Genomic DNA, 26,656 nt, shown 5'->3' on the forward strand with positions numbered 1-26,656 from the left:
AAATTAATTAGAATTTATGTCTTTATTGAGTGCTGTAAATCCAATAATCGAGTGCTGTGAGAACATCTAAAGGAGGAGCTGACCTAGGTAAAGAGGTCAGGGCAGGCTTCCCTGGGGAAGTAGAAATTGCATGAATAGGTGAGTGATGAGTAAGAGCTGAAATTGTATCCTGTGCAGAGGAACTATTAGGTGCAAAGGCCCTTTGAGCCCAGTGGGCCTGGCATCTTCAAGGGAATGAAAGGAGGCCAGTGAGGTCACTAGAAAAAGCTGGAGTAGGAGTAGGACCTGCAGGTGTTAGGCCATATTAGGGATACTGCCTTTATCCTAATGTTTGGGAGATCCCTCAAAGGTTTACAAGCAACAGGAGAAAAGCTCAGGGTTGTATCTTGGAAGGATCCCTGGAGTTAAAAAGCAGGAACACATAAGGTGGGGGGATGAGCAGGGGGAGGTGAATTGAGACAATCACAGCCATCCAGTCATCAGATGGTGGCATCTTTGATCAGGGTGGTGGCAGAGAATAAGCTGGAGAGAGATAAAAGGTAAAATAAATAGCACTTGGTGGCAAAGGAGATACATGATGTGACTCCTGGGTTCCTCTGTTGGCCCAAATGTATATGAGCAAAGAATCATGCAGACCCATCATATTTATCCCCCCGCCCAAAAGAAATTAGCACTGTTTCAATGACCTTTCAGAATTCATTTATTCCATCAAAGTTTAAGGAACATCTACTGTGTGTCATTCCGGCTGCTGACGAAACAGGAGTGGACAAGGCAGTCTCTCATGGAGTTTCTGTTGTTGCCAGAAACTCTGGTTAAGGTGAAAATTAGTGCAGTCACAGTGGAAACACTATTTAAACTGGAGGCTGATTTTGTTTTTGGAAAAATCAGAAATAAATGCACTTTTTAGTGCTTTACAATTCCTAAAGTCCTTTACTACCTCACAGATACCAGGGAGGTGTCCTATGGGGAGCCAGGGAAGGTGTTAGGATCTTAAGGTCACAAAGCTACAGGAAGTCAGTATTTTGGCTCAGATCTTCTAACTCCAAAATGAAGGTTGCCTCCCTTCCCCTGTTTATTAAAACCATAACCAAGAATGAAAAGCAGCCTGCTGAAGGAAAGGGTATTCTTTTTTTACCTAGCAGTTTGAAAAATAACAGATTCCTCAACTAGGAAAAAGCACATTCCTGGATTAAGTGTAAGAAACAAAAGTGCCTTTCTTTTGCCTTCATCATTACCTAAAGTCACACAGTCGGATTCCTTTTTAGCCAAATGAAGGCAAGAGACTCAGGAAAATTCTGATTGTGTATTGATCCATCATGGATAAAAAGAGTTTTCAAATGTACTTACGCTAGCACCTACAGGGAAGTTTGGAACCAAGGGAAAGAATTTAAAAAGGAGGCCTACATTCACATATGGGCTTCTTTCTTCATTTGAGAAACTTAGTTATGTGAGTAATTTTGGAGCTTGTTTCCATATTATTTTACTTCTCATTTTAGCTGGTCCTTTTTAGATGTTTTCCCTTGTATCTGCCATAATTCCAATCACCAAAATCAAATAAAATCACATCTGGACTCCAAGAGTTCAATAACATTATTTATCAAAATAAAATTTATTAAAAGTATTCAAAGACCACTTCAAAGTTTAGCTGCCTTCAAGACAGTTTTTGGCACTCATAACGGACACTGAGATTTCCACACAAAGCACACATTCAATTTCACACACCAGTTAACAATTCAAACCAACCTTTTCAGTTTCATCAATACGTGAGACAACAGTACTGATGATCTGTAGTCATAAGAACTTCAATACCCTTCCACATAGTAAACATTTTAATGTTACTTAGTATTTAAAAACTAAAACTAAAACTAAACCACTATGTGGTAACATGGACTGATTTAGGGAAAGATGTACAGCCAGCTAGCTAAGGCCACATAATCCCAGACCTATTGATTTTCAATGTTTTTGGAACAACAGTATTACACTGTATCTTTCATCTCACTCTTGCTTTTCCAGTGAGACCCCCCACATGTTCTTCAGGAAGGGAAGCCCTTCTGACACATGCCTCTCCTACTTTACTGGCTTCCTGATTCACTACCCAACTTTGAATCAATAGTTCTGAGTGATGTTTCCTGAACACCCAGCCTGAATCCAAGGTCAGTCTTTTGGTAGGTCACAGCCTTTTCTCCCAGGAAAAAGAAAGAAATGTCCTCCATTCTGGGGCTCCTTTTTCCATCTCATGTAGTATGGGGGTCTGTGGTGATCTGTGACTTTTTGCACAAGTCCTGGTAGAATTCTGACTCCAAGAAACGCGGGTAAGAGTTGTTCTCCATCAAGCTATATACCCTTTTCTGGGCAGTAGTGAAGCAGCCACTTGTAGCCTCTTGTATATTTTGGGCAATCAGAGTTTTGGTTTGAAAGTCTATGTTTATCTGAAATAAAACAACAACAAAAAAGTGGTTTATTTGACATTCAGTGTTAGTGACTAAACTTTAATATTTGAAAACAAAAAATGTAATGTGTGATTAGTTTCGGCCAAGACTGGAGAGACTTAAGTGAAATTTAGGCTAGTGAAGAGGGAAGCCTACTTGCCTCCCCACTTGCCTCTGATTTGATGCTTTCAATTAGTTTTACTTTGGTGCTAAGGACATCCAAATTATGCTGAAATGAAGAACCTTTTTCTTACCTCTTTTGGAGCTTCCTTTTCTATGAAATCAGTATATATTTTCCTTGCTTTTGAGGACAGTTTTTGGGGTGATTTTGTTTTTTTGAAGTCTTCACAGGCCAACCAGAATTCAATATTTTCTTCGCAGAACTCAGATTTTAAAAAAGCCCTGAATGCAGCAAGACCATCTGAAGGAAGGAGAAAGTAAGATTGCAGAGTATGAAGAACTGAGTGACCAGATAATTCCTTTTGCTTTTCCAGTATTTAGATGTAGCAATTCTCTAGATTTCACTCAAGTCTGTGATCCTTAATTTAGCTTTAAAAAGACTAAGATGCCAGTAGGTAAAATGCTTAAGTTGGTGCTCTGCTACAAAAATATATAGCTTTGCTATAAATGCAAAATAAATATTTAGAGGAGAGTCATAAATTCTCAGGAACTAGGGCTCTTGAAAACATTGTATGCAATGGAAAAGCTGACTCAACCCTAACTATGAGCAATGTTCGTTTTAAATTTTAGGCTAACTTTTCTTCTCCACCTGGTGTGCATACCACATACATTTTTCATGACTAAATACTGAGAAATAAAGGAGAGAAAAATATGCTTTATGCTAGTAATTGTAAAAGCTCTCCCACAAGCTGCTCATTTGTGGTGTGGATGCATCCTCTAGATTCTTGTGATGTTTGCAATGGATCAAATTCAAGATTTTAACTTACATTTACTAGCTAGCAGCTCATCAAATGCTTCTGACCACAGCAGTGCTTCCTCAGGAGAAGGCCTGCAAGAGAAGTTACATGTATTAGCTTCTGCATATCAGAGTTCCTCTTTTGAGTTTAATAACTTGCTATTCATACTTGCAAGCACAGGATTCTTGACTTACTTGATGAAAGTTTGCTGTTTGCTTTTCTTGCTGGCTTTGGGCTTCCCAGGAGTAGAAGAATTGTGCAAGAAATAGCTCAAACGGGTCTTCCAATCTTTTAAACTAAAAAAAAAAAAAATTAAATTCACTAAAGGCAATTGCTTCAATATGCTATTGCAGTTGAAGGCATTTTTACCAAATAAAGTCACCCAGTAGCTACAGACACACCAAAAAGACAAAACAAGAACTCAAGTGACAATCTTAACCCCTTAACATTTAAATCCAGCACCTTATGTGATGAATACGATTGCATGCATTCATCTAACTAGTTTTACAACTAAGGGGAGGATTACCTAAAATGACTAGGATATTTTGATAAATTTAGTTCATGCAGTTCAAAAGACAGATGCTCTTTCTGACCCACAAAAGGCAGTTTCTCTTGTAAGGTTAATTACAATTCTGAGACATCTGGCACTCAATGTAAAGGACAGCAGTGAAACTGCCTTGACCTGGCTGATGCTCCTTCTTCTGCGCTTAGAGCAGGAGGTTCTGGACCACATCAACGGCTTGTACAAAGAGGTGTACGTGTGATTGATTCCTCTGGCTCTCCTCCTTCCCCACCACAATGCTTCTTTTAAGCGGGTACTGCAGAACAATTATTTGTTCCACAGTCGTGACTGGGCACTATCTGCTTTATCATTTTTTTACAAAAATCTAAAACCATTATACTCAGAACCAGTCAAAACATATCATCCAAAAACTGTGTAAGCTTATCAGAACTCATAATGCAACCTACGAATGCTGGGATGCGCTTCAGCCGCAGTATTCTGATGTCATTTTAAATGCAGAACAAAAAGCCAACCTGCATGCAGTATCTTAGCGCATCTACCACCGCTCTTACACAAAGAATCTTCCTCACTTACTAAACTAACCGAGCGTCCTTTTCTCACAAAACAAGTATCTGCCACACAGATTTATAGTAATGTGCAAATTAATTCCCTCCCCATATATTTACTTTTTTTTTTTCCTGCAGAGGCTCAGGCTACACAGTTTGCTAAAGTCAAATCCGAGACCGAAGATACCGCGTCTGCAGCAAACACGGCGTTAGCGTGTTGGAGCTGGACTGGAGGGTCGCGGGAGAGAGAAGAAAGCCATACTCACAGGGTCCGTTTCATCTTTTCCCGCTTCTCCTCGCTCTTGGGACCGCTGCCTGCGTTCTTGTCCATGGGTACGCAGTCGTGCTGGACAGCCAGGAACATGGCACTTTGCATTATCGTCTTCCCGCAGACGCCGCAGCTGTTTGCGGCGAGGAGCGCATCGCCGTATTTAAGACAGGCTGCGGCGCAGGGGCGGGGTCTCAGTGCGCCGGCCCCGCCTCCAGAGATCGCGGATTGGCCGACGCAGGCGGGCTTGGGGCGGGGTCAACGCGGCCTGCGGCGGTCACGGACACTGCGGAGGGGTCTCGGAGCGAGGGCGCTGTTGACGTAGGCGGCCTCGGCTTCGTGCGCACGCAGTCAAGGAGCTGCGGCCAGAGGGACCCGTGTGGGAGCCGAAAGAGACCTTTCAGTATGAGACGCCGCCGTGACCTTTGCCGAGGCGCGGCGGCCGGCGGGATCGGAGGGCTGCGCTGAGGCTCAGGTTGGCTGACGGCCAGGCCTGGGCGCTCGCCCTCCCTCACCCTTCTTGCTTGCCCCGCTCGGGCGTGCTGATTCCCCAGCGGGGAAATGCGCTTGCTGCTAGCCGGAGTTCAGCGGCCTTATTTTGAATCAAGACTAAGCTGTTCCTTTTGTGTTTTCTTGAGCGTGCTTTCTCTCTGCGCCCCCTTTCTTGTTTACAGTCATGCTTTAAAGATTCACCCGAGGCCACCTGGTCTGTAAACTGAGGCTGCAGAGAAACCCTTCCAGTTCCTCCCAGGGACTCCACATAATTTAGGGAAGGAAGTTGAACCAGAGAAACCGGAAAGGATGACTGCCCTGGGCAGGTGCTGTGACCTGCTTTGCAACTTGCCTAGGCGTCATAGAACACTTTTGGGAATGAATATTAGTCAGAGAGGAAACAGGTGAAAGTGACTGTTGGAAGACAGGGCTCTAATTGGGTTTGCATTTTTGAGCACCACTAGACAAGTGGCCGAAACCTGTGAGGTTACAGAGCTGCTGCTCAGGAGTCCTCGCGACAGTATCTTCTGCCAACACAGAAATCACAAGGCTTTTATGGTGAGAGCTAAAGGGAAAAACAAAGAATTTGGTAACACACTGGAATCATTCTAGTTTAAGAGTGCAGGGAATCAGGATTTCCTCACGAAACATTCTTGGTTGGCTTAGAATTTACCGGAATATTCAACTGACAAAAAGGGTGTCTGTGCTGGAAGGGGAACGTGGAAAGTGGGCAGAGGTTAGGTTTGATTGAATAAACTTCATTTTCAAAAACCATCTGTCTCTCCTGCAGGCTTTAAGGACAAATAGATTACTTCAATTGCAAAATGATTCCATTTCAGTTTGTATTATCAGAACTATAAAATGGAATATTCAGTGGGTTTTCCCATCAAGCTTCTAAGTAGATAGTAAGCATTGATTAGGTTGTAAATATTCTCCCTACTTTGTAGTAGACCTGGTAAGAGAAAATTAAAGACATATTCTTGAAAATTGGAACCAGCCAACATATTCATATATTGAGCTGTCAGTAGTTGGAGCTGCAAGTTTGACTTAGCACAATCTGCCTTTGTTAGTAAAGGAACAGTTATATACTTATTGTGAGTAGAAAAAGCATTTAGATTTCAGTAATAAATACCCAAAAACATGTTTGCAAGACTATAAGAAGGTAATTTTTCTTAAGGACGTGCTCTTCATCCTAAAAGAACTTTATATAATGTTCCAACATCTAGTTTCATTTTATGATGATTCAATACAATATGTATAATGTACAAACATTTGCTGTATTAAATATGTGTAATACGCAGACGTGTTTGCTTTTTCTCACTAATACAAACCTAAGTATATTTTTCACTTAGAACCTTGGACGTGAGAATTTACTCATAGACATTGATCTTCACTGGTAGGCTAGGAGTGCTGACAAGAGACAGCAGAGATAAAGAAAACATGAGCAAGTTCACATGCTGGACTTGTGTCAATTCGGAGACCTATTTAGAGCCAGTGCTTTACCAGTAAAAAATTAACTGCTGTCACACCTGCTCGAGTCCCAGTTTTTCCTATGTAATGAAAATAATGTCTTTCTTGCCAACCTCATAGAATGTTATATAAATCTTATATGAAAAGCCTTTTATAAATTATAAAGTTCTATATAAAAGTTTATTGTTAATGCGCGTATGTGTGAAAAAGGCATCCAAGGCATAGCTTTCCAAGATAGGATTAGCTCAGTGAATTACGTTATATATGTGTAAATTCTATTCAGTATCCAAATAATGTTGCAGATTTGTAAAATATCAAGTTCATGATAGATATTTAATAAATGGTGTCTGGATAACACCTGAATAAGGAAAATAAGCAAAGATTAACAGTTAAACTCTTCAGAGATCTCCAAGCCAGAGAAGTTCAATCATCTTAATATATTAAAGGTGAATATAGATGTGTTCATGTAAACAACTGATTTTAATGCAGACTATCCTTGATAGTTTAATATCTAAGCATTCCCCCAGCCCCAGTACTGGGGATTAAACTCAGGGATGCTCTACCACTGAGCTAGAACCCCAGCCTCCCCTGCTTTTTTGGTGGTACTGGGAACTGAATCCAGGGCTGTGCACATGCTAGGCAAATGCTCTACCACTGAACTTCATCCTCAGTCCATTTACCTTTAATTTGAGATAGGGGTCTCATTAAGTTGCCTAGGCTGGCCTTGAACTTGTAATCTCTCTGTCTCATCTTCCCCAGTAGCTGGGATTACAGGAATGAGCCAGAGCATTGAGCTAGTATTTGCTTTTTCATAAACCTTTTCAGACTGAAAACTCAAAAGGCAGAAATTATTTTTGTCTGAAAATTGTATGGTTGACTGACAAATCTGAACATAAATCAGTTTAAAATTTTTATTTTAAAGGGAAATTTTAAGAGGTAAGGCAATACCTGCCATTCACAGAAGCCTTTTTCTTAAAATGTTGCCATGTCTTTTTAAAGACAGGCTGATATTTTTAAAGAGAAAACTATAATTTTTGATGACTTCCCTTTGGATTTTTTTGTTGCAGTTAGGTTTTAGGTAAATAGGATTGCTTCATATTAAGATGACATGTATTTTCCGTTCTGGGGTGGAGGAAGAAACAAGGCAGTGGGTTGTAAAAGTGGCACAGCAAAACCACATTGGGAGAATGGCTGATAAAGGAATACATTTTCCATGTTGAATCTACCACGCCCTCTACTGGAGAGACTGAACACCTAAGTGGTAAGGCTCTCAGGGTGGGTAGTGAACTTTTAAAAATTTTTAGAAGTTTAAATTATAGAAAAGGCAAATAAAAATACAAGTTTCTAACAAAACAAAGGGATATTATGAAGAGTAAACATCTCCTATGCCACAATTCTCTCTTCTCTAGTATTTACTGTGAACAAAAATATTTATATATACTCTCATATTTCAGAAATTTAGAAACAAAAATATATGCTTAAAAAACATAAGAGCATCAGTCTAAGAATTAATCTGTGCTTCATTTTTTCAGCTAATAAGACATTTTAGTTCTTAGATTTGTAAGAGCTGTGAATCTGTCAAATTTCTTGTGAAACCCTAAATAGTTGGTTCGTTTAAAAAAAGGAAAAAAAAAAAAAAAATTAAGAAATGCCAGATAGCAACGTGTGTGTTGAATAATTGGAAAAAATGAAAGCGTTTGTACTTTTCTGTTGATGATGTTTGAGGACATGTGTCTCACTCCTTTCCTCCCTTCCTTATTTAAATAAATAAAATATTTTTATCAGAATGACCATATGACTTCACAAGATTCTATACTCCACCTCTTACCTGTAATATGATCTGAGATATGAAAATTAAAATTAATTTCTTAAAATGTAATTTCCATACCAAGAAGCCAAGAGAAAACTAGCACTTTTTTTTTTCAGGAATAAATCAGAGTTTAAAACTGACACTTGGTGTGTATTATAGAGCAATTAATAATTTTACCAGTCCTTGTATTGGCAATTCCAGTTAGTTTACCTCATGGTTCTACCTAATTTCATGCATGGTATGGAGTATGTTGTACTTCAAATTTCAAATGCAGGCAGGGCCTACTTAAATTTAATAGCCCCTCTTCATGAAAATATCAGGATTGTTTTTGGAAACTAATAACCAAACACAAGGCAGTTTTTTTTTTTCTGAATAAAAACTGCTTACATATATTGAAATATCTCTATTAGGTTTCTGAAGTTACTAGTCCTGTATGTGAAAGACTATAAATTTGAGGTATAAATTAGGGAATTGTTTCCTTTGGCTGCTTTCTTTTTGTGCATGGAAAATCAGGGGGAGTAGGTGATTATAAGTACTTTCTTATAAAATAAGTTGCATAGGTGGCATTTTGTCTATGAAGTTTAGAGGTAAAGCTAGGAATTTCTTTCTTGGCATCTCTTCTAAATGGGGTTTTAATTTTGTCTACAGAAATAGGACAAGTGTCCTGTTGATTATTATTATTTTTTAAATTTTGGTATATTAGGCTAATGATATAGAAGATTTCATAAAGGTGTAATATGCTCTCAGTGACTTAGTCACTGAACATATTTTCTGCCTCCTTTTAAAATTTTTATTATTTTTTTTTTCATTGAACCCAGGGCGCTTAACCACTGAGCCACATTCCCAGACCTTTTTATTTTCTATTTTGAGACAGAGTCTTGCTGAGTTGCTTAGGGCCTGGCTAAGTTGGTGAGGCTGTCTCTGAACTCATGACCTCCTGCCTCAGCCTTCTCAGTCTCTGGAATTACAGATGAGTACCACTGTGCCTGGCCTCTGTCCTTTTTAAAAATTTAAGTGTGAAGAAAGGCTATTTTTTTTTTTTTTTTTTTGTTTAGATAATGAGGAATTCATTTGCGCTGATTTTTTTCTTCAGCATACCGACAATTCCTGCATTAATCCACTTTAGACACTGATTTTCATATGTCTTTGATTCATCAACTACTTCATATTAACCTAAAACCTTGTGTATATTCTCTGGCAAACATTTTTGAAACAAAATTTCTAAACTCTCAATAGAGAATTGGGAAAAGAGTAATGAATACTTTTAAGGAGATGCCAGTAGGCCTTGACACAGTTGTCATGTGGCAAGTATTCAAGTCTTGAATGCCAAGCTAATGGCACTGGTACCCCACAAACTTCTCAGTTTTTAAAGACAAAATAATTTTGCATTTCTTTTTGGAAGGTGCTCTTGAAAGAGAAGAGTGACTGGAGGGGTTGTCCATAATTGGGACACTTGTTATTTTTTCCTAGTTCTTGTTCTATTTTAGTTACCACCTCTGGCAAACCGTTTAGTCTTTTTGTGCCCAGTTTTCTAATTTGTAGAGTGCAAAGACGTTCAAAGTGCTAGGAATGCCCTGGGCATGTTGGTCCCATGGCAATACATAGTGCACCAAGCTGGTCTTTGGCAAAACTTTGGTAGAAGGGCTTGTCTCTTCTAAGGTGTTTTTTTTGCCCATTTTGCTGCTTTTCTCCTAAAACCCACAGTTAACTATTATTCCTGAGGTAGCATGTTCTCTTTTTAGGTCGACAAGTTGAAAGAAAGTCCTTCCTATCTCCTAGTTGAAGGAGTAACAGGACAGTTTCTGCCTTGCTCCTGTAGAGGAACTGGTATGTTAAGGATGGAAGTGACCTGATGGGATTTCTGCTTCTGTAGTCCTGATACTGGGGAGACTGTGTCTCCAGTACACTTGACACTCGCCCCGGGACCCTGTGCCATCTTAGCTCAATTCCAATCCTTTCTTGGGGACCTTTATCCTGCTGGGTTTCCTGATGTTCCTCCTGGGTTTTTTCAAATGCCCTATCAGGCACATTTGTGCTATAGTTTATGAAAATACTTTTGTTCTTTTAAAGCAGATTTAGGTTGACAATAAAATTGAAAGGAAGTTACAGAAATATGTCTTATGCTTTCTGCCCCCACACATACATAGCCTATTATTTACATCCTTAACCAAAGTGGTACATTTGTTACCATTGATGAACCCATACTGACACATCAATAAATATCATCCAGAGCCCCTAGTTACATTAGGGTTCACTGTTGGTATTGTTAATTCTATAAGTTTAGATAGATGTATAATAACATGTATTCATCCTTATTGGCATCATGCAGAGTATTTTCACTGCCTTAAAAATCCTCTTTGTTCTGCCTATTTCTCTATCTGTCCCCAACAACCCTTGGCAGCTCCTGATCTTTTTAATGTCTCCATAGTTTTGTCTTTTCCAGAATATCATATTGTAGTTGAAATCATACAGTATTTAGCCTCTTCAGATTGACTTCTTTCACTTAGTTACCACTAAGTGCATAAGTTGCCTTCATGTCCTTTCATGGCTTGAAAGCTATTTTCTTTTTAGCGTTGAATAACCCATTGTCTGAAGGTACCACACACCTACTGAAGGACATCTTGATTACTTCCAAGTTTTGGCAATCAGGAATAAGACTGTTTTAAAAATCTGTGCAAAAGTTTTGTGTGACTGTTTTAAGCACCCTTGGGTAAATACTAAGGAGCATGAATGCTCAATTACAAGCTAAGAATATGCTTCCTTTCTAAAGAAACATTCTGGTTTGCAAAGTGGCTATACTATATTGCATCCCCATCGGCAATAAGTGAAAGTTCCTGTGACTCCATGTCCTCACCAGCATTTCATGGTGTCAGTGTTCTGAATTTTGTCCACTCTAATAGGTGTGTAGTGGTATGTCATTGTTTTCATTTCCCTGATAGCATATGAAACGAAACATCTTTTTGCATGATTGTTTACCATCTGCATATGAGGTGTTGAATCCTTGGTCTGTTTTTAAATTGGCATGCGTATTTTCTTATTGTTAAGTTTTCAAAGTTGTATATTTTAAATAACAGCCCTTTTAAAAATATATTTGTGTATTTTTTTTCTCCTGATTTATGGCTTGTCTTTTATGTTCTTGACATTGTCTTTCACAGAGTGGAAATTTTTACTTCTAATTAAGTGCATGTTATTACTTTCTTGGAGTGTGCTTTTGCTATCATATGTAAAAAGTCATTGCCAAATCTAAGATCACCTGTATTTTTTCCTTTGTTATCTTCTAGGAGTATCATGGTTTTTAAAATTTTACATTTTGAGTTTTTTTAAATAGTTACTTTTGGAAATATTTAAGTTCTCCTTGAAAAATGTTTTACAAATGTCTAACTTTTTCACATATCAATCTTTTCGTCTGTTTTAGAGTAATTATTCACAGTTTACAGGGTGAATTCTCTCTGCACTGTATATTTGGCACAATTCATTAATTTTCTCAATGCAGTGTGGGGGCACTGAAACTCCCTACTGGAGCTTTGGTGTCTCCTAACTACACTTGTTCATATTGTAGTCATATTGTAGTGCATCTTTCTTCCATAGTCAGGAGACTGTGGTTTGTGCATCAACTATTTTATTTCCTTTAATTAATTATTTGTAGTAAACATTGGGTTTCATTTTCTTTGAGATCTTAAAAATAAATTTTAAAAGAAGCCCACTGGACATAATGGCATACACCTGTAATTCCAGTGATCTGGGAGGCTGAAGCAGGAGATTGCAAGTTTGAGTCCAGCCTAGCAACATAGCAAGACCTTGTTGCAAAATAAAAAATAAAAGGGACTGGGGATATAGCTCAATGTCAGAGGGCCCCTGGTTTCAATTCTTAGTACCAATAAACTAAACTACTAAACTCAGCTGAAGCCAGCATAGTCACTTGTCCTTCCCCAGTCTAGATGAGCTGTATTTAACTCAGCAACATCAGTTTGTTTCTCCAAAAGAGTTTTGAATTCACCTTTTTAGAAGTTCCCATTATCTGATGTACTCATTATATTTGATATCAGGTATACATTATGCATGTTGTCTTCTTCATGAACAGATTATCTCTTATCTTTAGCAAATGGTTACTTATAAGCTCATTCTGATTTTATTTATCATTTAGAACTTCTTCCATATGTAGTAGAGATTCTTTTTATTAAACTTTCCCCCCCTGATTAACAAGTTTGCTCACTCTATCTACTTTTTAGCTTCCTGTGAGAAAAGTTTTTATACTTCTCTGAAATGGGAAATTCTCATTTTCTGAAAATGTGAATTTTCAAGTGAAGCATATTTTCAATGATTCTGAAGTTGTCCTTCATTCTTCTGATAAATTTTGAAGACTAGTTTGCTTGTAGCTACTTGAAATTGAATGTTTTGATGTACTTTCTGAAGACTGAAGATTTCTTGAAATATCAGGTTCAATTTGCTCTAAATGTTTGCTATGTCTTTCTAAAACTATGTGTTTGAAGTCCACTCAGAGTTGGAGATTTTCTCCTGCTCTTTGTTAATGGCCTCCAATTTTTCTGTTTCTGATAGGTTCTTCTTGGGCCTGGTTCCCATCTAAGTTGATTTAAGTCCTTTGCATTCTTTCTGAATGAGGTTAAATGTTTCAAAAATTTCAATGTATTTCCTCTAGAAGGGCAGAAACTTCAGGGTGTCTAGTTCTTTGTCTTTACTTGCATAAGGTAGGCTTTTATTTATTAAAAAATGGGCAGTTGTTAACTGGGTGGTAACTATAGGTAGATGGGGTATGGCTAGAGGAGGTGGGTCACGGGAGACATGCCTTTGAGGTTAAATTTTGTCCCTAATGAGAAGTTCTCTCTTTGCTTCCTTGGGCCCCTGTCCTGAGCTGCTTTCTTCCATTATGATGTTTTTTTTTCTCATTCTGGACCCAGAGCAATGGAGTCAGCCATTGCTGACTCTGGACTGAGACCTTTGAAACTGTGAACCCTAAATAACCTTTTTCTCCTCTAATTGTTCTTGTCAGATCTTTTGTTCACAGCAATGAAAAAGCCGACTAAAACACTGACCATGACTATAAACAGCACCATGTCCCATAGCAATCCATGGGGATCTGTTTTTAGTTTAAGGTCCTCTGGCAGGGCTGTCACTGAATGGCACTGTCTCTAGAACCACCACAAGACAGAACATTACAGCCATGAGCAGACCCTGCCTGATTCCATGGACTGTTCTGAGTCACTTCAGGTTGATGACCACAGAACCATTAGAAAGTACCAATGAATGTTCTGCCCAACACCAAATAAGGGTCTGGTATCTATGGTAGACCTCGGTGGAGGTGAGGGAGTAAATTACTGGCTAATATTTCTCTTTCTTTTAAATAAGCTTTCCATTTTGTCACCCTGGATCTTATTTTGCCCATTTTCAGAGTCTCTCCACGTCTAGCTGGCTTTAAATGTATGTAGGAAGGAAAGTTATGGAAGGATTATGAAAGGTCCTACAAAGATTTTAAGTTGCTTCACTGATTTAACCTTTTAGTCCAGTCCTTTGTGATCCAGCAAAACTTGACTTTCTCAAACTATTTCTTGCATGTATTGAAATGTTTGATGATGTAGAACCCCTTCTGGGTGCTTCTGTTCAGCATGAACATCTCTGGAGGTAGTAGATGTTGGATGTAGCATCTCTTACAGAAGCTGATCCCTAGGCCAGGTGGTCCCAAACTTTGTCCAGCTTTGTTAACAAGTCAATCTTGTTGAGAGTGAATCACTGAGATTGGCTGAGGGATCCTGGTTTTGTCTGGCCTGAGATACTTGTGCTTCTTGGGACAGGCTGGAGATTGGCCAATCTGGACTGAGCTAGGCTGACTGTGCAGGCCTTGGCTGGGCATTCTTATATGTATTGAGATCAGCTGATGCAGGCTGGTGCATCTCTATGCCTTACTCTGCCCCACAGTGTTCTCATCCTTGTCCTACAACCTGTGGGAAAACTGGTCTTCCTTCCCATGTGATGGCAGAGGTATAAGAAAACTATTGGGGAACAGTTCTCTGATTTGATTTTCAAAAGTTAACACTTATTATGACATGTCAATGTCTTATTTGGTTGCTTTTTCATTAAGTCATGTTCCTCGGGGGGACTCTAGATTTTATGGGATTGGAATGCAGAGGAAAAGTTGTGGTAGAATGACTCATTTATTCTAGATGTAGCTTACTTCATCAGCCACTATGAGAAAAAGTTGAGATATATGAACAAAGAGAGGTGAAATCCTAGGGAACAACAGCCCAGATATGACTAAATGTGCATTCCCAAAATCCTGAGCTCCATTGACCAGTTAAGGAGAAATTCTCCACAGCACATGATGTTCAGTGGAAATAGGGATAGTCCTGAGTGACTGTAAGATTTCAGGGGAGCTCTTCATAGCCAAAGGCCTCCGTTTCCCTCTGTAAAGAAAAGGAAATATGTAAATAGAATCCATGTGCTGAATCTGGCGAGGCTTAAATTGGTATGAGTACTTCAAGTTTGGGAGGTCTGAGATACTGTTTTAGTCAGCTTTTGAGTTGCTGTGACCAAAATACTAGACAAGAAAACTTAGAAAAGTTTATTTGGGGCTTACAGAGGTTTCAGGCCATAGATGGTTGACTCAGTTGCTCTGACCCCAAGGTGAGACAGAAAATCATGAGGGAAGGGCCCACTGGAGGAAATCTACTCGGCTTATGGCAGGGTCAGGAAGGAGGTGGGGGCAATGGTGGGAGAGAGAAGAAGAGGGAGGAGGAAGGGACCACAGAAAGAGCAACCCTTTCAGGGAATGCTCCCCGTGACTCACCTCCTCCAGCCTTGCCCCACCTGCCTACAGTTACAACCCAGTCAGTCCATTCAGCCTAGGATGGCCTGATTAGGTTATAGCTCTCATAATCTAATGATGTTACCTGTGAATATTTCTGCGTTAATAGAAGCTTTGGGGGAATAACTCATATCCAAACCATAACATATGCTTTTACACAATTTATTTATTTACTTTTGGTGACTGTAAAGTTTTCTTGAATGAATATATCAACATTGATGTCCAGGAAGCAAGGAACAACATACCAAGTCATTCCTCCTACTACATTCCCAAAAGATGAGAAGTCTTTATTTCTTATTCTGAAATAACAGCTGCAATTGAGAGCTCCAGAATTTCAGTCAACTTGACATTTTCTTTACCTTTTCTTTTACACTTGCTGGGTGGATAGACGCTGACTGTTGAAGAACACCATGACCCCTTCTTGGGCTGGCGGATGACGGTGATAAGGACCTGGGGAGCATCTGGAGGAAGATTTCTGTGCTTTGTAAAGCTGCTACTAGGGTCGAATATCTCCCTTTCTCCTAAATGTTAAATACTTAAGGTTTCTTTTTAATATATAGCACATAAAAGATCTCTTTTGCACACTGCTGTTTTTTTGTTCCTGCTATTTCTGAACTAAATTGTTTCTTTCTTATTTTTAAATTTCTTATTTTTTTGGTACCAGGGTTTGAACCCAGGGGTGCCTAAACACTGAGCAACACCCCAGTCCTTTTTATTTTGAGACGAGATGTTGTTAAGTTGCTTAGAGCCTCCCTAAACGGCTGAAACTGACATTAACCTTCTGATCCTCCTGCTTCAGCTGGGATTACAGGCGTATACAACCATGCCCAGCCTACTAAACTGCTTTTAAGTCATCTCATGGAACCAGGCTGAGATGATTAGTTGCAAGGGTCTGAGATGAGCAGAAAGATCAGCACAGTTTCAACTATACCTCCAGTTTGCAAACTTCCTTTAGATTTGAACAAGTGTTCACTAGTTCCTGTAAAGGAGGAAGTATGTTTGTGTGTGTGTGTGTGTGTGTGTGTGTGTGTGTGTGTGTTGGAGGAGGTTGGGGAGAAGTGCAAGAGAGTGACACAGAAGTTAAAAGTTTAAGGGCTAGGGAGATAGCTCAGTTGGTAGAGTGCTTGCCTTGCATGCACAAGGCCCTGGGTTCAAATCCCCAGCACTGCAAAAAAAAAAAAAAACAACTTAAAACGTTTAGCAGAACTGAGTGTGAGGTGGTCAGAACTTTCTCCATTAAACTTCAGATCCAAGCCACAGAGTCTTTGTGGGGTCAGGACATTTGCTTTCTGTTTACAAGAGGCTCTCCCTTTGCCTGCTGATACAGTACACATTTATTAGTCCCATAAGTGTTGATGCTTCTTGGATGTCTGGTTTTTGCTCTGTATGTTCATTCTGTGCATCCACAACCATAAATTTAGTTACCATTTGTATTGGCATCAGGGGCTGCCAGTATTTTACCCCACGCCCCAACTATTTTACAACCCAGATTGTCAGTCTGTGAACATCCTAGCCAGCCATTGGTCTGCTCATTAGCCTGCGAACATCCTCAGTAGTCATTGGTCCATTCTTATTAGCCTGCGAAATTCCACTAAAGCATGGCTCCACCCCATTCCTCTCCCTCCTCTCACTCTCCCTTGCTCTCTCTCCTCCTCTTGCTCTCTTTCTCTCTCCTTCTCACCCCAGGGGGCAGACTCTGCTTGTCCGCTTAATAAAATCTCTTGTGTGAATTCCCGCATCTGGAGTTGTTTCTGGGTGCTTTCAGTTTGTATACTGATTAATCCCTGTCTTGATATCTCTGCTCAGCTCAGACCCTTATAGCTAATTGACGTAGCTTGATTCAATCAGATGACAAAAAGCAGGCTAGATTCACTTGTTAAGCACAGGATTTTCTATCTGTTCTCCTAAGCCTATTGCTTTTCCTTTGTTCTCTACGTACGTTGGTGAGTGGCTCCACTATCCACTCGTCTGATTCCAAAACACGGTAGGCAGGAAGTGGTCATCTTTGAGAGCTTCTCCTCTACCAATCCAATATTGAGCCTGTCCTGCTTACTAATTTGACTTCTTTAATATAAACTTCTCCTTCTCTTCCCGCCCACTTCCACTTTCCTGATTCTTCATTTTTTTTTTTTTTTTTTTTTTTTTTTTTTTTGCGGTGCTGGGGAGTGAACCCAGGGCCTTGTGCTTGCAAGACAGGCACTCTACCAACTGAACTATCTCCCCAGCCCGATTCTCCACTTCTTTTGTGAATTGAAGCAAGAATCCTATCTTGTCATCATCTACATTTTCTCTAGACAATTACCGATTTTTTTAGCCAGCATGATTTTTCTAATTCACTTCTCTGATCATTGTTGCTTTCCTGCTTAAAAGTACTAATGCTTTACTTTACCCTTAAGATAAGTTCCAAATTCCTTAGTTTTGAATTACAAGATCCCTTTTATCTGACCCCCAAGTGCCTTCCCAGTCTTATCTTTGATCATTCCCGCCTTGCTCTCCCTTCTCTTTTCCTATTAAAATTTTCTGTTTCCTTCTACAGGTCATGACACCTTTCTCTCTGGCCCTTTTCTTAGGCTGTTCTCTCTATTTGAACCTTTTTTCTGTTTCTCCCCGCTCTTCATCTTTGTTGTTCATTCTTCTTTGGGTACTGTTGAAATGAACTTTCTGAATGCTACCTCCACACTTTTCCTGCCTCCACTACAAAGCTGGTTGAGGTGGCTCTCTTAAGTGCTCTTACAGCACCTGTCAGTTCTCACAACTGTCAATCACCATAAGGAATTGTAATTGCTTGGTTTGCTTGTCAATTTCCCTGACTAGACTGCTGCACTTTATAATTATCCTGGCACGTGGAGGATTCTCGGTGTTTGTAGAGGCCCTGGATTAATGGAAGTAGGAATGAATGAATGGATGACCACTTTCCAGGAACTCCACAATCTGAATCAGAAGCAAAGGTTTAGTGTTCATGGTATCTATATAATTAAACTGATTGTAACTTTAAGAAAATTTCATTTTAATCCTGAATTTTGCATTATTTACAAATTAGTTTTCTGTTCTTTCAGTTGGTATTTTCTACTTGCAGTTTAGAAGAGAGAATTTATTTGTTTTAAAAAAATCTAGTTCTTACCTCTTGCGAACACATCATTGCTTGTTTGTAAAACTAGTTAATACAGATAAAACTCAAGGGGAAAATTGACAAGACAGTGACATATAGGATATCTGTTTAAATATTGTGAAGACATGGATGGATAATTTTACATTTCATGTAGCAATAGTAACAATAACAAAAAATCACATGGTATTATTTGCTCTCATTTCACTATTTTGATGTAGATAGATTGAGGCTATATAGCTTAGTTGAACAATTTAATAATAAATCTTATATAAAAATGGCTTGTTTCTGAGCCTTTTAAGAAATTTCCATTTTGGATCAAGGACCTTGGAATCAGACCAGAGACCCTGCATCTTATAGAAGAAAAAGTAGGTCCAAACCTTCAACTTGTTGGCTTAGGATCAGAACTCCCATAGCACAAGAAATAAAAGCAAGAATCAACAACTGGGATACATTCAAACTGAAAAGCTTTCTCTCAGCAAAGGAAACTATCAGTAATGTGAAGAGAGAGCCTACAGAGTGGGAGAATATCTTTGCCAATCATACTTCAGATAGAGCGCTAATTTCCAGAATCTATAAAGAACTCAAAAAACTCTACACCAAGAATACAAATAATCCAATCAACAAATGGGCTAAGGAAATGAACAGACACTTCACAGAAGAAGATCTACAAGCAGTCAACAAACATATGAAAAAATGTTCACTATTTCTAGTAATAAGAGAAATGCAAACCAAAACTACCCTAAGATTTCATCTCACCCCAATTAGAGTGGTGATTATCAAGAACACAAGCAACAATAGGTGTTGGCGAGGATGTGGGGAAAAAGGTACACTCATACATTGATGGTGGGACTGCAAATTAGTACAGCCACTCTGGAAAGCAGTATGGAGATTCCTCAGAAACCTTGGAATGGAGTCACCATTTGACCCAGTTATCCCACTCCTTGGCCTATACCCAAAGGACTTAAAATCAGCATACTACAGAGATATAGCCACAACAATGTTCATAGCTGCTCAATTCACCAGAGCCAGATTGTGGAACCAACCTAGATGCCCTTCAGTTGATGAATGGATAAAGAAACTGTGGCATATATATACAATGGAATATTACTCCACCATGAAGAATGATGAAATTATGGAATTTGCAGGCAAATGGATGAAATTGGAGAATATCATGCTAACTGAGATAAGCCAATCTCAAAAAACTAAAGGACGAATGATCTCTCTGATAAGCAGATGAGGACATATAATGGGGGGTAGGAGGGGTTAGCGTTAGGGTTAGGGTTAGGTTTAGGGTTAGGGATAAGGAGGGTGGTAAGAATGTAGGAAGGAAGGACTGTATAGAGGGAAAAGAGGGGTGGGAGGGGTGGGGGGAAGGGAAAAAATAACAGAATGAATCAAACAACATTATCCTATGTAAATTTATGATTACACAAATGGTATGCCTTGACTCCATGTACAAATAGAGAAACAACATGTATCCCATTTGTTTAAATAATAATAAAAAAATTAGCGTACTACAGTAACGCAGCCACATCAATGTTTGTAGCAGCTCAATTCACGATAGCTAGATTGTGGAACTGACCTAGATGCCCTTCAACAGATGAATGGATAAAGAAATTGTGGTATGTATATACACAATGGAATATTATTCAGTCATAAAGAATAATATTATGGCATTTGCAGATAAATGGATGGAATTGGAGACTATCATGCTAAGTGAAATAAGCCAATCCCAAAAAACCAAAGGCTGAATGTTTTCCCTTATAAGTAGATGATGATATATAATGGGGGTGGGGGAGTGAGGGGTGAGAGAAGAATGGGGGAACTTTAGATTATGGAGAAGGAAATGAAGGGTGATATGAAAAATGGTGGAATGAGACAAACATTATTACCCTATGTACATGTATGATTACACGAATGGTATGAATGTACATCATGCACAACCATAGAAATGAAAAGTTGTACCACATTTGGGTACAATGAATCAAAAGGCAGTCTGTAAAAATATAATTTAAAAATTAAATAAAATAAATAATAAAATTAGCATAAGTCAAAAAAATCAAAACAGATTTAACCCTTCTAGTTAAAGAAGAAATTGAGAGTAAATAAATGTTTATTACTATCAAAAAAAAAAAAAAAAAGAAATTTCCATTTTGGACCATTATAAATAGGCTCCTGTCAGGCAAGTGGACTGAGGCCTGATGCATTACAGATTTTAGAGAACAGAACCATCACTAATAATTTTAAGTTTTTCATAATTATAGAAAATAATTTCATTTATACTTTTGCTACTTTTAAGCTCTGGATTTCTGTTATTATACAAATACTGTTGCATTATTTGGATTAAAGAATTCAAATTTATTGTAATGATTCTAATACATAAAATTATTGGTTTAGATTACAAGCTGGGGTTCAAGACAAGGAAAGCAAATTGGAAAATTTTATTAAGAATATGGTCCGTTGGAGCCCAGTGCAGTGGTGCATGCCTGTAATCCCAGCGGTTTGGGAGGCTGAGGCAGGAAGATTGCAAATTCAAGGCCAGCCTAAACAACTAATTATGGTCCTAAGCAACTTAGTGAGATCCTGTCTCAAAATTAAAATAAAAAAGAAGGGCTAGAGGTGGTAAAGGGGCCCTGGGTTCAATCCCCAGTGCCAAAAAATAAAAAAAAATTTTTTTTCCTTGATTTTTCATTTAAGGTCATGTCCTTAAATGATCCTATGTTTTACTTCTCTTTCCCTGCTTTCCTCTCCTACAGTCCATGTAAAGAACCAAAAAGGTTTTAAAAAAAAGGAAGAAAGAAAAAGAAAAAAATGGGTAAAATGTTGTGGAACTACTGGAAAAGAGGGAAAAAGTATTCTCAATATATGAGAAATATGGAAATTCTGAAGTATGTGAAACAGGGAGCTAAACTGAAGCAAAAACTACTCAGACTGGAATAAGTAAGTATGAGGTCAGTACGTGGTTGATTGCTTCAACTTTTCCTGAAAAAAAAAAATTCCATTTTGAAGCCAAGGTGGCTTAAACAAGGATATGCTGGAGGGCAGTAAGTGAGGATTAAATATTATTTTAAGAACTGTGGTAGTATCCCACATAGTATGTTTCCGTAGATTTTATTTATGGATAGTGTACTAAATGAACTTATAATCAAAGAGGAAGTAAAAACCAAAGTCCATTTAGAAATTATTGGAAGTCAGATATTGTGTGTGAAAATCTATGGAATGTGGTCCAGACCATATTCAGAAAATAATTCTAGATAAATTAAAATTTTAATATAGAGATAAGATTGAAAATAAATTAGTGAATGTATGCTTGTTATTGAATATTTGGGATGTAGTGTGTTTATGATATCTGAAATTAAGCCTGTACTGAACAGGGAAGCATAGCTATTGAGTAGTGACATCAGGGTTCAATGAGTGTTTTAGAGGAGTTGCATAAAATCATTAAGAGTCTTATATAATTCCTACATTGCTCCAAAGCACAGAGTGACAGGAAATTTTCTTTTTTTGAAGTAAGCATAATTCTGATCTCCAAATCTGAAAAAAAGCACTTAAAAGAAAACTAAAGATAAATCTCAAGCATGAAGACATAGACATCTTAAGTAAAATAGTTTTAGATGAGTTCCACCAGTAAATATTTTAAAAGTAAGCAAACACATTGCTCACGTGAAAATATTTTTTTTTGGTCCTCTACAAGTGATAAAGTTCCTTTTAATTTCTGTTCAGCAGAAATCAAAGAAGCAATTTTTAATATAATTTACAGATAAGGTGGTAAATAATATCTACCTAGCTTTACCTACCACAGCATCACTATGGGGTAGAATTCAACTTGTGGCGGTGTTGTTGACCTCTTATCACATGGAATGTAATAGTAACTTCCAGAGGGAAAATCTGAGAACTAAGTAAAGATCAGCCTAACACCTGATTTTTAATATTAAATTCTCTTTTGCTTCTTAATATTTTGGATTGGTTATCTGGTTGCTGGTCTTATTTCCCTTTGCTTTCAAGAAATAGGAACTATAATCGTTCACCTTCGTTTCCACCTAGAACACACTTTTCCATCAAGCAGGTACCAAGAAAATGCTTGTTGACTAAATCTAATCAAAGGAGCTATGATATGGTGGGAAGTTCACTGGTCTTGGAGCTAAGGGCTTGGTTTCAAGGCCAGCCTGCCTTTCCTCCTTCTTTCCTTCTTCTTTCTGTGTCTGTAGAGACTAGCCCTGGTCCAGCATGTAGCAAGGATAAACAAAGTTTGTTACAGGAATGGTTTAACTTCCCTGAGTTAAGTTTATTCCATTTGAAAAATGGGAATATGAATAATACATGATACTTTAGAATGGAGGCTGCCCCTCCCTTAATTATAATGGCAATAGGCTTTGTTGTTGAGCGTCTGTTACTTGTGCCAAAGTCTGAAGAGGCACACTTTACGTATCTTTATCTCCTATGCTTATACCCTGTGTTAGTCAGCTTTGTCTCTGAGAAGAAAATACCTTAGACAATCAACAAAACAGGAGAAATGATTTATTTTGACTCGCAGTTTCAGAGGTTTCAGTCCAAGGTTGCTTAGCTCTGTTGTTTTGGGGCCTGTGGTAGTATAGTATATCATGGCGGAAGCAAGAGGTAGAGAAAGTCTGTTCACCTTGTGGCAGCCAGCAAGAAGAGGTAGGAAGGGCTGGGGGTCCAAGTATCCCTTCAAGGGCAAAATCCCTGGGACCCAACTTCCTCCCACTTGTCTTCACATCTGAAAGGTTCCACCACCTCCCAATAGCACCACAGTCTGCCAACTAAGACACAACATGTGGCCTTCGGGGCATATTTGAGATCCAAAGCATAACATCCCTATGAGATAAGTGCTATTATCCCCATTGCAAAGGTACTTGAAGAAGTGAAGAAATTATCCTAAATCAATAACAAGCAAACTTGTAAGAACTGGGATTTGAATTCCAAGTTTATAATTTTTCCTTTATAGAATTCAGTCACCATGTGCATAATGTTTCTATAGGATATTCCATTTGAGTTTCAGCAACAGGTCTTTTCATGGATTCCCTGGCTATATAATTGTGTTTTCTAAAAGACTGATCTTGAAAGTTGAGCTAGTGAGATCCAGTCTCTAATACATTGCTTGACACATAGAAAGTGCATGCTCAATATGTAATTGACAGATAAAACTTATTAATTAATTGCTTATTAATGAAAAAACTATAGATAATATTAGTAATTTATGAATTAAACCAAAGGATGCCTTTCTAAAATATAAAACCATTTGTTGTTTTATTTCTGCATGTAGAACAATACAAACATCTGTAGTAAACCTATGAAGCACTTTCATATCTATATTGATATCCCAAAATTCAACATATACCAAATGTTTTTATTGTACAAAGCCAAGGTATTCACAAGAAGCTGCAAAAATTTAATGCAATTAACAAGACTGAAACTTTTAAATTAAAACATTGTTTTCTGTACATAATATATAAAGAGTTGTACATTTGAAAATGGATATTATTATGTCTCATAGGGGTACATTTTTGCAGGCAAATGCTACTTCATAAATATACTAATATAATGAATATGCTAATGCACCTGAATAGAATCTTTATAAATTTTATATTAATATTTTACTTAACCTCTAGAAGTTGAAGCTTTTATTATTTTTTCTCAAAAGTTGTCCATACTTGACATCTATGGGAAAAATTTCAACTCTTTTGCATCTCATTTGAGGTGTTTTACCAAGAACAAATTTACACTTAAAATATTAGAATTTGTGTGGTTTGGAGAGCTCTGACATGTCTGTAGTTTTTTTTTTTTTTAATAGTTGGCCCTGTCACCAATTCCCAAGAGACAACTGTGTGAGTGAAGAGTTTTTCAACACCCGCAACTTAGTCAGATGATGTGTCAGTAATTCTAACCAGGTAAATTGGGAATTTGATTTTCATTTTGCAAGTGAAAAAAGGAGAACATATTAAAAATCAAAGTTCCCGAATGCCATTTCCAGAATTTGTTGTTTTTAAACCCTCCTCTTGTGGACATGACATAAAATACTTTGTAAAAAAGAAATTAAAAATACTTTGTAAAAAAGAAATTAAAAATGCTTTGTAAATTTGTGGAGTGCTAATGATACACCTAATGTGTTATTAAGGAATTATGCCTTATTTTTATGTAAAGATGATGAAAGTGTTCTTTGGAATTTATTGAAAACTGAGGAAGAGAATAGTTTAGAGACTCAGTAAAATCTTGCAGTGAGAGGAATGTTTCTTTTGTTGCGGTCTCCTCAGAAACAAATCTGGTCCACCTCAGTTAACAGAGTTGCTGGTGTGCCTGGTTATTCCAGAGTCCAGACATGTCAGGTTACCTCAGGAGACAGTGGTGTATTGTCACGATCACACGAAGTCTGAAAGGAGAGCCAGGAAACTCTGAGCAAGCCTGCGGGACTCAGGATCAACAGCGGCTGTGGACTGGGGGATTTTAGTCATCTGTCTTGTGACTCAGCACCTCTCTGCCTCCCTAGGTTGATTTCTTCCTTTTTCTTCCTGTTTCTTTGGTTATTTCTTTCTCCTCTCCCTGTTTCTGCCTAATGGCTTCTGCTTGTTGCCTTTTATCTTTAAAAATAGAAATGAATAACAATTACTGAGGTTTCCTGCCAAGCAAAATCTCATTTTTATCCTCATTACAATCTGAGAGGGTGTCTTTTTCATCTGATCATTGATTATCTGAGTTTCCACATTGATGCACAGAAACCCCAAGTTACCTCCATAGGAAATACTACAGAACTGAAAACTAATGCCATTTCTACTCAAAACCTCCTCCCCCCTTAAAATTAGTTTTGGTGATTAATAATCGCCGATATACTATGTAAATGAAATGCGAAGCATAATAGCAAAATTTCAAAAGATGCAGAATTTTGTAAAAGAAATTCTGGAAGTCAAAAGGAAAACCATTGACAAATAAGAAGAGAAAATAAAAATGGAAAATAATGTCATAAACATAATAAAAGAAAAGATTGGAATAGTAAAGTCTTGGGAAAAGTTTTAAAGTTTTGGAATATATTTTTCAAAAATGTAAAATTTGACATGGACCATGTTATTACAGCATTTGGTTTTGTCTCTCCTGACTCAATGACTTGACACTTTGTTTATTCTAATACCTGGCACTTACTTAAAATTGTAATCTAAGTATTGGTAATATCTTTAAAAACATGTATCTGTTTAGAATTCTAATTTTATTTTTTAAGATAAAGTCATAATCAAATATTGTTCCACCATTTGCTCAGAAATTTTGGATGCTTCCGTAGTGAATTTTTTTTTAAAGTGGCTTCTCCGTTACCAATTATTCTTTTTAAAATAACAAGTACCTCCTATGCTATTATTTTTCTGATTTTGCAGAGAAAAATGAAGTCCACTCACTTGTTTTGCGGTTTTGTTATTGGTGAGGGAACTGGGATTAGTCACTTGACTTCACATATGTTCTTTAATAGTAAGTTAAACTATCTCTATGCCCTATCACTTTCCTTTTTATGTTTCAAAGGTTCCCAGAGAGATTCTTTAAGACTGGCCTGTCACCATATGGTTTAGAGTGCCCCTGATGAACAAAACTCTGCTTCCAGAACATTCTTAGACTTCTAGTTGTCCTGGAGTCAGGTACAGATCCTGTTCAATCAGTTGCCATTAGCTTCATGGTAAGGTCATATAATGCATAACTAGATATTCTAAGGAGTTGTTTTTAATTCTTTGAAAAGCTGCTTCCAGTGTGGCACTCATTTTACATATTCTCATAAAAGGAGCAAATAATGCAATGGCTCCTGGCATGGCTTATTTAATTTCTACATCTTTCAAATACATTGTCTAAATAAAAATTTGTCCATAGCTTCACCTTCTTTACAAAGACACGAGTGAAAACTCACTCTTCTATCATTCTCCCTCTTACTCTCTAGGAGTAAGAGAATTTTGCTACTTGAAAACTGGGTTTTCTGTTTTGCTATTCTGAAATACATTTTGGAAATCTTTGGTTTGTGCATTATTATACAATTGAGTATAGGTATTTGCATAGCCAGACTTTTGTCCTTATCATTCCCCAGGGTTTTTGTGGAATAAGAATTAATCTCATAGAACATAAAGGCAATGCTTTGCAAGCAGTGTGTGCGCACCTGTGTTAGGAGCACATGAAGAGCTACTTGGAGTCCTTACAAACTGAGGGGCACCTAAGATTTGTAAGCTCTGGAAGCTGTGATAAATTATGATTATGATTATTATCTTTTTGTTGGAACCCACTATTCATAGGTT

The 26,656-nt window shown here is 37.9% G+C and overlaps 1 protein-coding gene and 1 long non-coding RNA gene across 2 annotated transcripts in view; both read right to left on the reverse strand.

Annotated features, from left to right (window-relative positions):
* Window positions 1-26,656, reverse strand: part of LOC306641828 — a 306,914-nt gene that overhangs the window by 189,838 nt on the left and 90,420 nt on the right. The window lies entirely within an intron of this gene.
* On the reverse strand, window positions 1,573-4,835 carry RGS2 (regulator of G protein signaling 2). The gene is made up of 5 exons (XM_079107111.1): window positions 4,681-4,835; window positions 3,541-3,642; window positions 3,377-3,438; window positions 2,684-2,850; window positions 1,573-2,429 (listed from the first exon to the last, which is right to left on the reverse strand). Exons 1-5 carry the CDS (start codon window positions 4,788-4,790, stop codon window positions 2,235-2,237), a joined length of 636 nt encoding a protein of 211 aa, XP_078963237.1. The 5' UTR covers window positions 4,791-4,835; the 3' UTR covers window positions 1,573-2,234.

Source organism: Sciurus vulgaris (assembly GCF_902686455.1).
Source record: "Sciurus vulgaris genome assembly, chromosome: 12".
NCBI lineage: Eukaryota > Metazoa > Chordata > Mammalia > Rodentia > Sciuridae > Sciurus > Sciurus vulgaris.